Source organism: Malania oleifera, chromosome 6 (assembly GCF_029873635.1).
Source record: "Malania oleifera isolate guangnan ecotype guangnan chromosome 6, ASM2987363v1, whole genome shotgun sequence".
Classification (NCBI taxonomy): domain Eukaryota; kingdom Viridiplantae; phylum Streptophyta; class Magnoliopsida; order Santalales; family Ximeniaceae; genus Malania; species Malania oleifera.
Genome location: NC_080422.1, coordinates 55535818 through 55549869, shown reverse-complemented (window position 1 = coordinate 55549869; position 14052 = coordinate 55535818). Strand labels below are relative to the sequence as shown.

General features: G+C 33.0%; 1 protein-coding gene across 13 annotated transcripts in view; it reads left to right on the top strand.

Moving 5' to 3' along the window:
- Positions 1-14052, top strand: part of LOC131157114 (uncharacterized) — a 103890-nt gene that overhangs the window by 72218 nt on the left and 17620 nt on the right. For 9 of the 13 annotated variants that reach the window (XR_009137220.1, XR_009137224.1, XR_009137226.1 and 6 more), the window contains exon 9: positions 795-892. The exons of 1 other annotated variant lie outside the window; for it this stretch is intronic. Coding sequence is in view for 4 of the 12 variants with exons in the window: in XM_058111010.1 (XP_057966993.1) it covers positions 795-892 (98 nt within the window). In the remaining 8 variants the exon portion in view is untranslated. Of the gene's footprint in view, positions 1-794; positions 893-10992; positions 11398-14052 lie in introns of those variants that run through there. 3 more of the 13 variants (XM_058111012.1, XM_058111011.1, XR_009137227.1) reach the window with 2 other exon arrangements.

Here is a 14052-nt window from a genome sequence, read left to right as displayed (position 1 = left end):
AATTAAGGTGTTAAAGAATTGGACCTGTTGATATGGGCCTCCCTATTGCCTAGAAGTTTTAAAAAAAATTTAAAAGCTAAAGAAATATGCAAAAAAAAACCGGACCAAACTGATATGATCAGCTTTTTGTTTCACCTAAGCCATTGGTACTCAGTTTGGTTTCGGTTCAAAAATTTGAAATCTGATAAATATGGTTCAGTTGTCGGTCTTGGCCAAAACTACCCAAATACAACAACTAACAAATTACACCCCTAAGCATTGGTCGGAGACCACACACATTGCTACTGTATATGCATTTTTGTTGCCTTCCCATTGGTGCATAATTATTGTATTTGATCCTTGGTATTCAATTTCCGCAATTTGCTGGATTTCGGGAGGGGTTGAACCAAAATCTGTATCCATGTTCTATTTTGCAAAATTTTTGCTGAAATTTTGCAAATATTTTGAGAAATTTGGAAATTTCAACTGAAATTTGGAGTTTAAAATTAAAAATTAAAGGAAAAAACTAACACATAAGAGTAATTATATAAATTATGAATGAAACTTTGAAAAAAATATTAAAGTAAATTATTATGAATAATTCAGAACCAAAATGAAAAGCCCCAAGTTTCTTTAATTCAACATCAAAATTTTCCTAAATTGAGATCCTCAGTTGTCTTAGGTTTGATCTTGTCAACTTGTCAAAATTCTTATTTCTTATTTCTTATTTCTTATTTCTTATATGGCTTATGTTACCTTTTCTACCTAAAAATTTGTATCTAGTTCTGATAAGCATTTTTTGTTTTTATATATAGAGGAGATGATTAGAGGTCTCACTCAAGTACCATGGGAACGTGTGGATGTGAGCTTTCAAAGAAGTAGGCAACGATATATTGCACACAATACCATTCATGTGAGTTCTTTGATGCAATGGCTTTACTTAAATCAAATGTTTGTTGATATGTTCAGATCTCTCATTATTTTCCCATATTTTCATGCTTAGGTTGTTAATTTTAGAGTTAATATTTGAGTTTACTTAAATAAAATGTTTGTTGATATGCCAGATCTCTCATTGTTTTTCCATATTTTCATGCTTTGATCGTTAATTTTTAGATTTTAATATCTGTGAATTAGAAGACTATTAGATATGTTAGAAAGAAATTTACTGGTTTAGTAATTATTTGGTTTGGATGGGAGCATTTTTGTCTTTCGTGCCTTTTTATTATTAATATGTAAGAGGGCAGACCTGGAAGTATACGTGCACTCAAGGAATTTGCTGCTTGATTTTTCCCTTTCTCTTTTTTTTCTCTCATTTTTTTCTCTCCTCTATCTCTAACTTTAGAACATGGTAGCATAGCATTGATCTCTCTAAATCTAATTGATCTGAGTTTATTTTGATATTCTGTTTTTCGTATTTTTCTTTTAATTATCTTTCCCTAACCGGTTCTCAAATCTGGTTTTCTGGTTGGTTTGAGAGTTGTTTGGAGACTCTCTTCCTCTTGGTTAGGTTGTGCAGCATTCTTGGTAGGATGCTGTGTGTATTTGTGGTGGTTTTCTGATGTGAGGTCAGTTATATTCTATTTCGAGTATACTGGTGTTGCTGTTCCAATGTTCCACAGGCCAGTTGTGTGGCATGATGATGCTGTTTTGGTGCTGCATCATTTGTGTTTGGTTGCTTGTAATCTTGTATCAGTTGCAGGTGGGTGGGTTTCAATTGGTGTTTCATGACTGTGTTTCCTGTTCTTGGCTGCTCTTACTTCTAGTTGCTAGCCATAATGCCTGTAGCTGCTGCCAGGTTGTTTATTAAGTTCCTGTGATGCTTTGTTATGGTTTGCCCTGCCCTTTATGGTCAAGTAATTCCTCCTAGGATATTGTAATTTCCGTTCTTTGGTCACAGCTGAATTTTTGAAGTTCTGAAGTGCTTCCTATACTGGTGTGTGCTGTCTGATTGTGCATTGTTGCTGTGTTGTTCATTATCTATACTGGTCTCTGCTGGTTAGTGTTTTGGGGTGGGTTTTGATAGAAGCTACAGAGGCAGCTTTAGTTGGTATAAATCAGGCCCATCAAATTGGTTGGATCCTCCAGCTGCCTGTTGTGGTGAGGCAGTGTGTGTAAATATTAGCACAAGAGGGAAGTTCAAGTATCATCTTATGACTCCAAGGATTATGAAGAATGGATGAAAGAGAATGCATATTTTTTTTTTATCAAAAAATTATAATTATAGACCAAAAAGGATATGTACAAGGACTCTGGGCAAACCCAGGAAGGGAGCCCAAAGAGAATGCTGCTTGTATAGTTGTGGCGTAGTATAGATGATAGAACCATGGATCATTGTGAATATGATGTTTCATAGAAAAGCCAAGGCCGAATGGACGATCTTCATGAAAGCTTCTCACAAGATGAAGATAGAACTCATGTTTTTGACCTTTGAGGTTTTTTTCAAATATGACTAAGAAGGTAGGTCCATTAGTGAGTATTATATCACTATGAAGGGTACGTGGGAGGAACTTAACTTCTATCTGCAAGTTAGTTTCTACATTGACATGATTAAGAGGCAACATGCATAGTTCTTGGCTGCTAAGTTTCAGTTGACTCCTGACCTTCAATCCATCTAGATCATATTCTTGCTAGTGAATCCATACCCATCGAAGAATGAAGCATATGCTAGAACCAAAGGGAATCAAAATCCTGCGGGAACATCCACGATCACTTACCTGCTAAAACAATGTTTTTAGGTGCCAAATTGCCAAGCACCAAAGGCCCTCAGCCTTTGACATGCAAACTACCTCTGAACTGAGTGATTCCTCCTATCCTCCACGCCCAACAGAAGGAAGTTCCTAATAATCCTCTCTAATTTACCTGCCAGGCCACCCCATCTGGGACCTTATTCATGGACAATAAATACAGGAATAAAGACAGAACAGCTTGAATCAAAGTGATACACACCCAAGGAAAACATAGCACCCTTCAACCCATTAAGGTGCTTAGACACTTTAGCTAGTGCTAGATCCTAAAATGCCAAAGACTGAGGATTTCTATCCAATGGATTCCTTAAGTATGTCAAGGGTCAATCCCAAATACCACAGGTCGACAACCAGCTAAAGAAGGAAGCACTGAAATCCTATTTGAATTCAAATTAACAGCAGGCTCACTTTTAATAATTTTGATCCATAGGCTAGAAATCTGAAGGTGGGTTACAGTATTTCTAGTGGAGAAAAATGTATTGTATTAGCAAGCTGCAAAAGCAAAAACTTCCCTTCACTCCCCTCAGCAGTCCCCTGCAAATATGCTGTCTCCACTATCTTATCTCATGATCTGCTAAAAACATCAACAAGGACAAAACAAAATGGGACAAAAGATCTCTCTGTGTGACACCCCTCGAAGGTGTAAACCAAGTTTCGGGGTTCTCTGTTAATAATGAAAGAGAAAGAAGCTCTCATCCAAGACCTCCACCCATCATCAAAGCCCATCCTAGCCAATTCCATGTCTTGACAACTCAACTAACATGATCTAAAACTTGTTCAAGATCTTGTTTAAAAATAAACCCCTTATTTTTTCTTGTATGCATCCTCAACTGCTTAGTATCCATGAAAATGGTATTGGAAATTTGGTTCCCACCAAGAAAAGCTCTTATAGAATGAGAAATGGCATCACTTGTAGACACTCTCAACTTGTTAGCAGAAACCTTGGCAATGATGCCATGTGCACTAGTCACCAAGGTAATTGGCCTAAAATCTTTCACCTTTAAGAGACATATGGGCACCAAAGTGATAAAAGGCAGGCGTTCAGTAGGCCATTCTCAAAGCAGACCCACGGGACTTAACCGAACACGTTATGGCCCGAGCTGATGAAAGCCATGCACAACTTGTGTCCACGTTCCCAAAGGCGCTTTCTAGAGGTGGAATCTTCTAGTTCTTCCTATTTGACCCGAAATCGATTGATCTAGCCATGAGCAGGCTGAAGAGAGCTCTAACAGTTCAAATCCTTTACAACTCACCCCATTGTTGCAGAACTATTGAGAAACCTTCAACAACTTGATCCTTGCCAACAAGCCTGAAAAAATGACTTATTAAAACCATTTGTACTAGGAGCCTCGCCCCTATTGCCAGACATTGCACTCCTAGCCTCCTTGAAAAATCTCTCCAATAGAGTTACCTAGTCATGAGAATTTGGACACCACTCCAAGCCCTCAATCCATGGGCCTATATCTTCCACCAAATAAATACTTTTAGAAAAACCGATGATCTGGTTAGAATCCCTAACCATGGGCCTATAATCATCTTCCTCCAAATAAATACTTTTAAGAAAACCCGTAATTTGGTTGGAATCCCTAACTCTTTGTTCGTGTTTTTGTATCTCCACTAATTAGCCAATTCTCTAAAAATCTAGAATTGACATCACTATTACCAACTTAAGCCTAGTCCTTTGCTTTTGGCTCCTTTCTTCCTTAAAGGTTAAAAATCAAATCATCCAATTCATTCTTAAAGAGAGAGTTATCCCCCAACTTCATTCACATACAAACCCCCAGAATCCTCCATTCCTATCTATACCCTTGCTCTCAAGTGTAGCTTTAAATTTCCACGAATATGTCAAATTTTCCACTTTCCACCAACCTTGAAATTCAAATTTGAGATCCAAAACCCAAGTGGAAATTCCTGTCTTAATTTTTCTTCATTTCTTATTGAAATTAAAGATTATTACGCGAAGGATATGAATAACTTCAAACTTGTATATGAAAAATAAACTTAGATTTTTGCTACTACATTTTTTTTGACTATTTTTGTCTAAATTAATTGTTTTGCATGATAAATAGTGTTTAAAAAATTTATGAATTTCTTAATATCTTATATCATTATTAAATTACTTTTAGTGCACCTTATACACCAGATACCTCTCCGTGATGTATTTTGTTTATGATATTTTAGTTTTAATTCTTAAATTATTTTTTCTATTAACAGTTTCTAAAAGCACTCCTCTCCTAGCTAAATGGCTTTGGTGGTTCCCACTAGAGAATTCTTCCTTGTGGCATAGAGTTGTAGAAAGTCTATTGATTTTCTTTAGTTCTGGAAGCTGACTGCCTTTTTGAAGCCATGAGTGACAGTCGTGAAACTTATAGAACTTGTTCCGAAGACTTATTCAAAGTTGAAGTGATGCCAATTAGTAAGGATTAGATGAGAATGGGCGGGATATACAAATTTGGGATCTATATGTTCTTTGTAAAGTTTTTGGAAAGCTATCTCTAAAGATTTATTCCCTTTTCATTCCTCATACTAAATTTTTGTTGGGCAGTGGTTGTAATTATAGTTTAAAATTATCATTGCATAATGGCCATTAGGGACGTTATGTAATGGTATTGGTGGCTTATGAGACTGTTATGGGTTAATATCTCAAAAGTACTCCAATTTTCAACCATGGTGGCTGTTACGGTCTGTTATGGTACCATAATGGCTGTTGTGGGCCGTTACAGTGCTGGACTGGCTGTTATGGTACCATAATGACTAAAACAAGTTTTTAATCCTTTTTTTTGCATTTTCCTGTCAATTTTCCCTTTATTGAAGCTTAGAAACTCAATTTTAAGTTGGTTTATTTAGTTAATGATATTTTTATTAAAAAAAAAAAATCATTTATGGGTTTATTTTCCTTGACATTTAGTGTGCATTTTTTATTAACTACCATTCAATTAAACCCAACTTTTTCCTTATTTAAAGTAGTATAAGTTATTAAAAAATGCACACTAAATGTCAAGGAAAATAAACCCAAAAATGATTTTTTTTTTTAATAAAAATATCATTAACTAAATAAACCAACTTAAAATCGAGTTTCTAAGCTTCAATAAAGGGAAAATTGACAGGAAAATGCAATATATATATATATATATATATATATATATTTTAAGGGTGGGCCATGGCCATGGGTCAATGGTAAGGATGTTCCTTTGTTTAGATGGTCATAGGTTTGAGTCCAAGGAAATAGTCTCTTTGCATAAAAGTAAGGGTAAGGCTGCGTACACTATGATGATCCTCCCTCAACCCTCACAAAGTAGGGAGCTTTGTGGCCCGGGTTTTGTTATTATTATTGTTTTTTTTCTGTTTTTCTTATGCCTAGCTTGGTGAAGAAAATATGTTCTATTGTATGCATTTTTGTTCTTGTTTAACATATGAACTTCTATAGTTTATTTTATAAACAATAACAACAACAAAACCAAACCTTAGTCCCACTAAATGGGGTCGGCTATATGAATCCTTTTCCGCCAATTTATGCGATCATGGACCATTTCTTTTGATAGATTCAAGGATATTAAATCCTTACTCACTATTTCCTCCCTAGTTATTTTAGGTCTACCCCTACCCCTTCTACTGCCCCCCATAGTAACTAAGTCACTCTTCCTTACAGATGCACTATGTGGCCTACATTGCTAGTGTCCATATCATCTGAGTCGTCCCTCCCTTATCTTATCTTCTATAGGAGCTAATCCTAACTTACCACGAATATGTTCATTCCTTAATTTATCTTTCAATGTTATACACTCATCCATTTAAGCATTCTCATCTCAACAATTTTTACTTTTTGGATATTATGTTTCTTCGTCGCCTAACATTCCGATCCATATAGCATTGCTAGTCTTATAGTTGTCCTATAAAACTTCCTTTTCAATTTTAAATATTTTCTACAATCACATAGCACGCATAAAGCACTTCTCCATTTTACCCAACTTGCTTTAACTCTATGCATTACATCATTTTTAATTTCTCTTTCAACTTGCATAATAGATCCAAGGTATTGAAATCTACAAGTGCTATTTATTTCTTCATCTCCAAGTTAAATTGTCTCCAATATTCCTCCTATCATTACTAAAATTACATTTCATATATTCTGTTTTATTTCTACTTATCCTAAAGCCTTTAGATTTTAAAGCTTCTCTCTATAATTCTAACTCAACCTCTACTCCGTCCCTAGTTTCGTCAATTAATACAATATCATCTGCAAACTACATACACCATGGAACCTCCTTTTGAATATTCCTAGTCAATTGGTCCATCACTAAAGCAAAAAGATAAGGAATCAAAGCAAATCCTTGATGTACACCTATGGTAATTGGAAATTCTCTAGTTTCTCCATCCATAGTCCTTACACTAGTCATTACTCCATCGTACATATCCTTAATGACATCGGTATACCTACAATATACACCCTTTTTTTCTAAAACCCCCCATAGAACTTCCCTAGGTATCCTATCATATGCTTTCTCAATGTCAATAAATATCATATGCAAGTCCCTCTTCTTTTCCCTAAAATTTTCCATTAATCTTCTTAAAAGATAAATAGCTTCTGTGGTAGATCTCCCAGGCATAAAACCAAATTGATTTTCTGAGATCTTCGTTTCTAACCTTAATCTTTGTTCAACTACCCTTTCCCATAGTTTCATCGTATGACTCATAAGTTTAATTCCACGATAGTTGTTACAATTTTGAATATCTCCTTTATTTTTGTATATAGGTATTAAAGTGCTTTTCCTCCATTCATCTGGCATTTTCTTAGTTTTTACAATTGTATTAAATAAATTAGTTAACCATATAATTCTGTTATCCCCCAAGCATTTCCAAACTTCAATTGGGATGTTATCTGGTCCCATAGCTTTCCCATTTTTCATCTTTTTTAGTGCAAACTTAACTTTGTTAACTCTAATTTTGCGAATAAATCTTATATTTTTAGTCTTTTCCTCATTTGACAATTCTAAGTTTAAGCCTTCTATTTGATTTTCGTTAAACAACTTACTAAAGTAACTTCGCCATCTTTCTTTAATGTCTTCGTCCTTAACCAAGACAATATCGTCCTCACTTTTTATACATTTTACATTTCCTAAGTCCTTGCTCTTCCTTTCTCTAGATTTAACAAGTTTAAATATATCTCTTTCCCCTTCTTTTGTACTTAATCTATCATACAAACTATTAAAAGATCTATATTTAGCTTCACTAACGGCCCTTTTTGCATCTTTTCTTGCCTCCTTATATTTTTCAAAGTTATCTCTGTTTCTGCATTTTTGCCATGTGAAAGTTAAGGAGTTGTCCCAAGAGGGGGGGGTGAATTGGGTTATTAAAAAATTTAGTTCTTTTTGTGAATTCTTAACTTCTTGTTAATTTATCATATACACAGCAAGAACTTAATTACTTAATCAATCCACAAACCAATACTTAACACACCACAAGTAAACAAAACCTAAACAATCAGCCAACCAATCAACAACTAAGGTAATCAATCACAAAATACCCAATTAAGATATGATATTCAGCTCTTTGACAAGTTTCAACTTTTGTAGCCCTATGAATATATGAGTTTGTTTCAAGCACTGTATTGAATGAAATTTGTTTGCACTCTCTTAACTAAGATTTCCGCAAACGATTAAACAACGTACTCCCTTTTGGGTTTCCACAAAAGTTTAATCAAAACGTACTTTCTTATATTAAGAGTCTTCTTTAATCTCAGTTTTCAACTTTCAGCAACCTACACTTTGCATACACCACACAATTTATATATGCTGAAAAGTAAAGAGAAGAGGGTAGAGAATGACACCGAGATTTTTATGAGGTTTGACTTATCCCCAGCCTACGTCCTCTCCTTAGGCCAATACCACCTAAGGATTCCACTAGAGCACTCCTTTCCAGACGGAGCAAACCGTTACAAGTGATACCCCACACTTAGTCACTCCTTCAATGGGTTAGAGCAACGCCTCTCCAAGCAATACCCCACACTCGGTCCAACGATCCAACAACCTAGAATCGTTTAAAGAACTACAAGAAACAAGAAACAATCCCTGTGTACAATAACACTCTCACAAGAGCAGATTAGTACAAGTTAAAACACTATATACTTCAATATTCAAATATCAAAGTGAAATAGATTGAAGCTCAAGGATGATTTCACCAAGTTCCTCCTCCAGATGAGAATCAGCAAGTAGAACTCAAAGTAGGATGATTAGCACTTCATATTTTCTCAGCAATTTAGTTGTGCAAAGAGTGAGCAAGAGAGTTTCAGCAAAACTTTCAGCTTATGAACAGATTTTGAATTTCTTGGTATGTTTGATTTTGCTAAAACCATGTATTTATAGGCTTTTAAAAGTATTTTTGTGTTGCCCAAGATTACTTAGAGTGTTTCCCAAGTTTTCATAAAATTTGTGGTACAAAAAAACCTTTATTTGAAATTTAAAACATTTTAAAAAATTAGCCGTTAACAGTGTTCAGTAGACTGAAGTGTCAGGTTCAGTCTTTTGAAGTACTTTAAACACTAAAAAATTTGAATTGGATACAAGATCATTCGACTGAACTAAAGGGTTTAGTCTTCTGAGGGTGTACTGCCTCTTCTGTGTTTCAATAAGAAAATCTTCAGCAGACTGAACTTATTCTTTAGTCTTGTGAAGAAATTCTTCAGTAAACTGAAGTTAAACTTCAGTCTTCTGAGACAACTCTTCAGTCTTCTAGACGTACACCTTAGTCGTTTGGGTAGACCGTATTCTGGTTTTTCAGTTTTGTTTTCAAAAGTTCTTTTTGCTCTTTTGTTTTGATGACTTATAAAACATTTTTCGGGGTTTAAAATAAAGTCTCTTAAGTCCATAATTAATCCCTAAAGAGCTTCAGAATATTTCATGAGATATTTTGATATGAAGTACTTACATCATTGATCTTAAAGCCTAAAAACTCTAATCTTCAAGTCTTCCATGGTAGTTTGCTTTATGTCCCTTTTGACTTGAGCTTGAGTTAGCTTTAAGTTCCCACACATACTTTACTCATGTTGGTGTTGCTTTGAGCTTCCTTTAGATCATTCTACATATGAATGTGGCTTTTGAGTCCTTGAGCTTTCCAATCCTGAAACATCATCACTCAACCAACACATATTAAATCATCCTTTATTTGTTATCATCAAAACCAAATTGAAAAGCCATTTTAGGCCAACACCATGTTTTATACCAAATTCTTTTTGCCTTTATGATTTTTTGTACATCTTTATCCCACCACCAACTCTCTTTGCTGTTCGAGAATCTTTCCCTTGATTCACCTAAAATCTCTTTTGCTATCTTTTTAATAGAGCTAGCTAATCTATTCCAAAGAGTATTTGTATCTATCCCATCCTCTATGGTCCAATCCCCATCTTTGATCATTTTATCTTTAAATTTTAATATATTTTCTCTTTTTAGGGACCATCTAGTTCTCCTACACTAGTTTATTTTATCCTTTTTTTTTTTCCCATTTTTTAATACATATATTTAACACTAAGACTCTGTTGTGTTGTTAGGCTTTCACCTGGAATAACTTTACAATCCTTGCATGATAAACGATCTACCCTCCTAGTTAAAAAGAATATATTTGACTTCTATTTTGTCCATTTTAAAAGGTTATTAAGTGTTCTTCTCTCTTCTTAAAGCAAGTATTCATTATACTAAAATCATATGACCTAGCAAAGTCTAAGATCATCTCCCCAGACTCATTTTTGTCTCCATATCCATATCCTCTATGTATCCTCTCATAATTTTTATTATATCTTCCAACGTGTCCATTCAGATCTCCTCCTATAAATATTTTCTCAGTCCCTGGTATGCCTTGTATGATACTATCCATATCTTCCCAAAATTGTCTCTTAATATTTTCTGCTAAGCCAACTTGAGGAGCATAAGCACTAATGATATTTATTATCTCTTGTCCTAATACCATCCTGATTTTTATAATTCTATCTCTTACTCTAGTTAGATCCGCAACGCTATTTTTTAGTTTTTGTCTATAATAATGCCTACTACATTCTTATGTTTTTCTTTTCCAGTGTACTAAAGTTTAAATCTTGATTTATTGATTTCTATAGCTTTCTCCCCCACCCACTTATTTTCTTGAAGGCAAATTATATTAATTCTTCTTCTAATCATTGTATCCACAATTTCCATGCTTTTACTCGTAAGTGTCCCTATATTCTAAGTTGCTAATCTAATCCTAGTTTCCTGAACTAACATCTTTACCTGCCCATGTCCAGAATGATGCAGGAACTCTCGCATATTTGACACCGTAGATGGGTGCCGACACGGCTCGTCGCTTCGGGGCGACGACCTAGCCCACCCTCGTCCACTTTTCGCTACACCCGGGTGGTTCAAGTGCAACGTGTCGCTTGTAGGGGACGCTCTAGCAAATATTCGGTAGGGATTCATATCATAGTGATCTGACAAATTTTACACTGGCTGTCAGCTACCAGGTGTGATTCGCTGTTACCCAAGACCTTGGGATCACATATCAGCACCAGCTCCAACTTCCCCCCTCAACTCTCATCCCTTCATTTTTTTATCGGATTGGAACTTTTGAAGATTGGCTGATCTCTTTTGATATAATTGTATAGATGTATCATAGTGTTATTAATCAAATAATAAAAAGTTTTATGCATAAAGGATTTTAAATATTTTTTAACTTAGTTTTTTATTTAGTCAATAATCATGTGTTTGTCTCAGCATTTTATAGTATACTTCTTTGTATTATATCTAATGTTAAACATGAAAATATTTTTAAAGACAAATCTTTTTATGGTTTGAAATTTTCAAAATGTAAAGAACTATTACACGTTTTGTAAATATATATATATATATATATATATATATATATATATATTATTTTAATTGTTTATTTTTTAGGTAAGATTGGTTTTATTCTTTTTTTTTAAAAAAAAAATATTATAAGTGTATATTGTTCATATGATCATTTTTGTACACTGTTCTTTTATTCATGTCATGAAACGATAATTTATGTAATTTATAACTTTCTGTCATTTTCTATAGTTTTTTTTTTATTAGAATTACATATTTAAAATTTATAAAATAAAACCAATCAAAACTGAGAAAAAAAATACTCAAAAACAATTTTAAATTGTGGTAAATACATGATAATAATAAAATATTAAAATGTTGGTAAATGAAAAATAGTAAATTAATAAAATTTATGAAAATTAAGAACGGATTTACATTTAAAATAAAATTAAGAAATTAAATTTATACTAATTTGATGGTAGTCGACCGTTTGCATTATGCATACTTGAAGTAATGGAATCTATTATCTGTTCAATAAGAATTATTAATAACTAAAATCTAGTATGGAGATTTGGAATAGATAAAGATACGACTTTTGGTGAGGTATGTTAATTATTTTAAATGAGTTTTTGGATACTCATTATCATGTTCTACTGTCGAAATATTAGCATCTGCAACATGTTCATTACGAACTGTATGTAGGTAAAAAGTAAAGTATGTAATTAGTTCATTAAATCTAAATAAAACTAAAAACAACACTGATTAAGTTGGATTGCATACTTAAATTATTTATGGCTATCAATATATTCTTCTATTTGTTGCATATGAGTTGTATTTACATTGTTCACTTTTTAAAACCAAGATCATAATAAAATTTATGTTAATTATTTTATTGTACTAAAAGTTTTTTACCTATTATATCTTGATTCTTGACTGAAGTAGATGGAACTAATCCAGTAGCCTTTATAGCTACAATGATACAATCAAGAATTTATTCAATAATAACTATAAAAGTATATAAAGTTTTTTGTTTAAATAAGTAGTATAGTTATTAATGTTATTATTATAATGACATTCAAAATTAAATTAATACCTTTTGAATTAGAATTTTGTACTAAGTTGTGGATGATCATGTTTTATGAATTTGTCTATGGTTAAAGGAAGCATGAGGTATGAAATTTTTCGAAAATTATCATATGAAGGTTGCAATTCAATAGATAACTCCTAACTCTCAGGGGGCAAAGAATTGATAAATTTGTTTTGTATAATGAGTATAAGACTGTACAACATAGATAAATATCAACATTTTGACTTGAGAGAGAGAGAGTTAGAACTCTCAGTTTTGACTTAGGACTTTTTGATATTGTGTTTTTTCTTTATTTTAAATTTTGCTGTTAACCCGCGGACTCTAGTACATAACACAGTGGAATCCACAAGAAAATCTGAAGTCCAATTGCTATTACATGTTTAAAAGAGGACCTTGTTAGGATGGACCTCAGTAAATTCTAATTGTTTGCATGTTGAGTTTGGAGAAACCTTACCAAAATTTTCATTGCCAAATATTTTTTTCTATTAACTTTCCTTAGAGAAACTAAAGCAGGAGGAGGGGGCAACTAAAGTTGGGGGCCAAAAAATTTCTTACACAAAACTTATTAGAATTGCACTTAACAATTTAAGTTCACAATTTTCGTCATAAATGCTAGAAAAATAGAAGAAACAAAATTATCCCTACAATTAATGGCTATTTCTAATGATATGTAATTTGGGCTAGACTAGAAAATACACTTGGGGGCAACAAATCTAACCAATAGTATTGACTAGTTAACTAATTTCTATTATAGTTTTTGGAATTGCATACTATGTATTTGTTGTGGTGTTGCTTTTTAAAATGTGAATATTCTAGAGCATTTCCTTATGGTGGTTGTAATCATGCTCTTAAATTTCCACGAAATTGTCAAAATTTCTAGTTTCTATCACCCTCAAATTCGAAATGGTAGTCGATTTCCGTCTTGCATAATTTCTGTCGAAATTTCAACGAATCATCTGATATTTATCGAAATCTCGAAATTTTAGCGAAACTTGTCAAAATTTGAACTATGCAATGAAATTTGCCCGGAATGCAAATGAGAGATTTAGGAGTGGAGAAATTTCTCTCTTAATTTATTTAATTTATTTTTATCGAAACAAAAGATTATTACAAGTGCTTTTGAAATTTATGAAAAAGTAAATTTAAAACAACATTTTATTTCACCATTCACGTATAAATTATCAATATTTGTATAATAAATAATATTTAAATGATTTATGAATTTCATTTGTATTAACTGATTCACTAAATATGTTTAATGGACATTATCTTACAAATATGTTTGATGCACATATTATATTACAACTTCTCCACCTCATAGGCAGCATAGATATATTTACTTGTCATATTAGTCCTAAAATTTTCATTTTTATGTCTATTAATTATTTCTAAAGCTTTATAAAAGAATTCCATGCATTACTACTCATTTCTATTA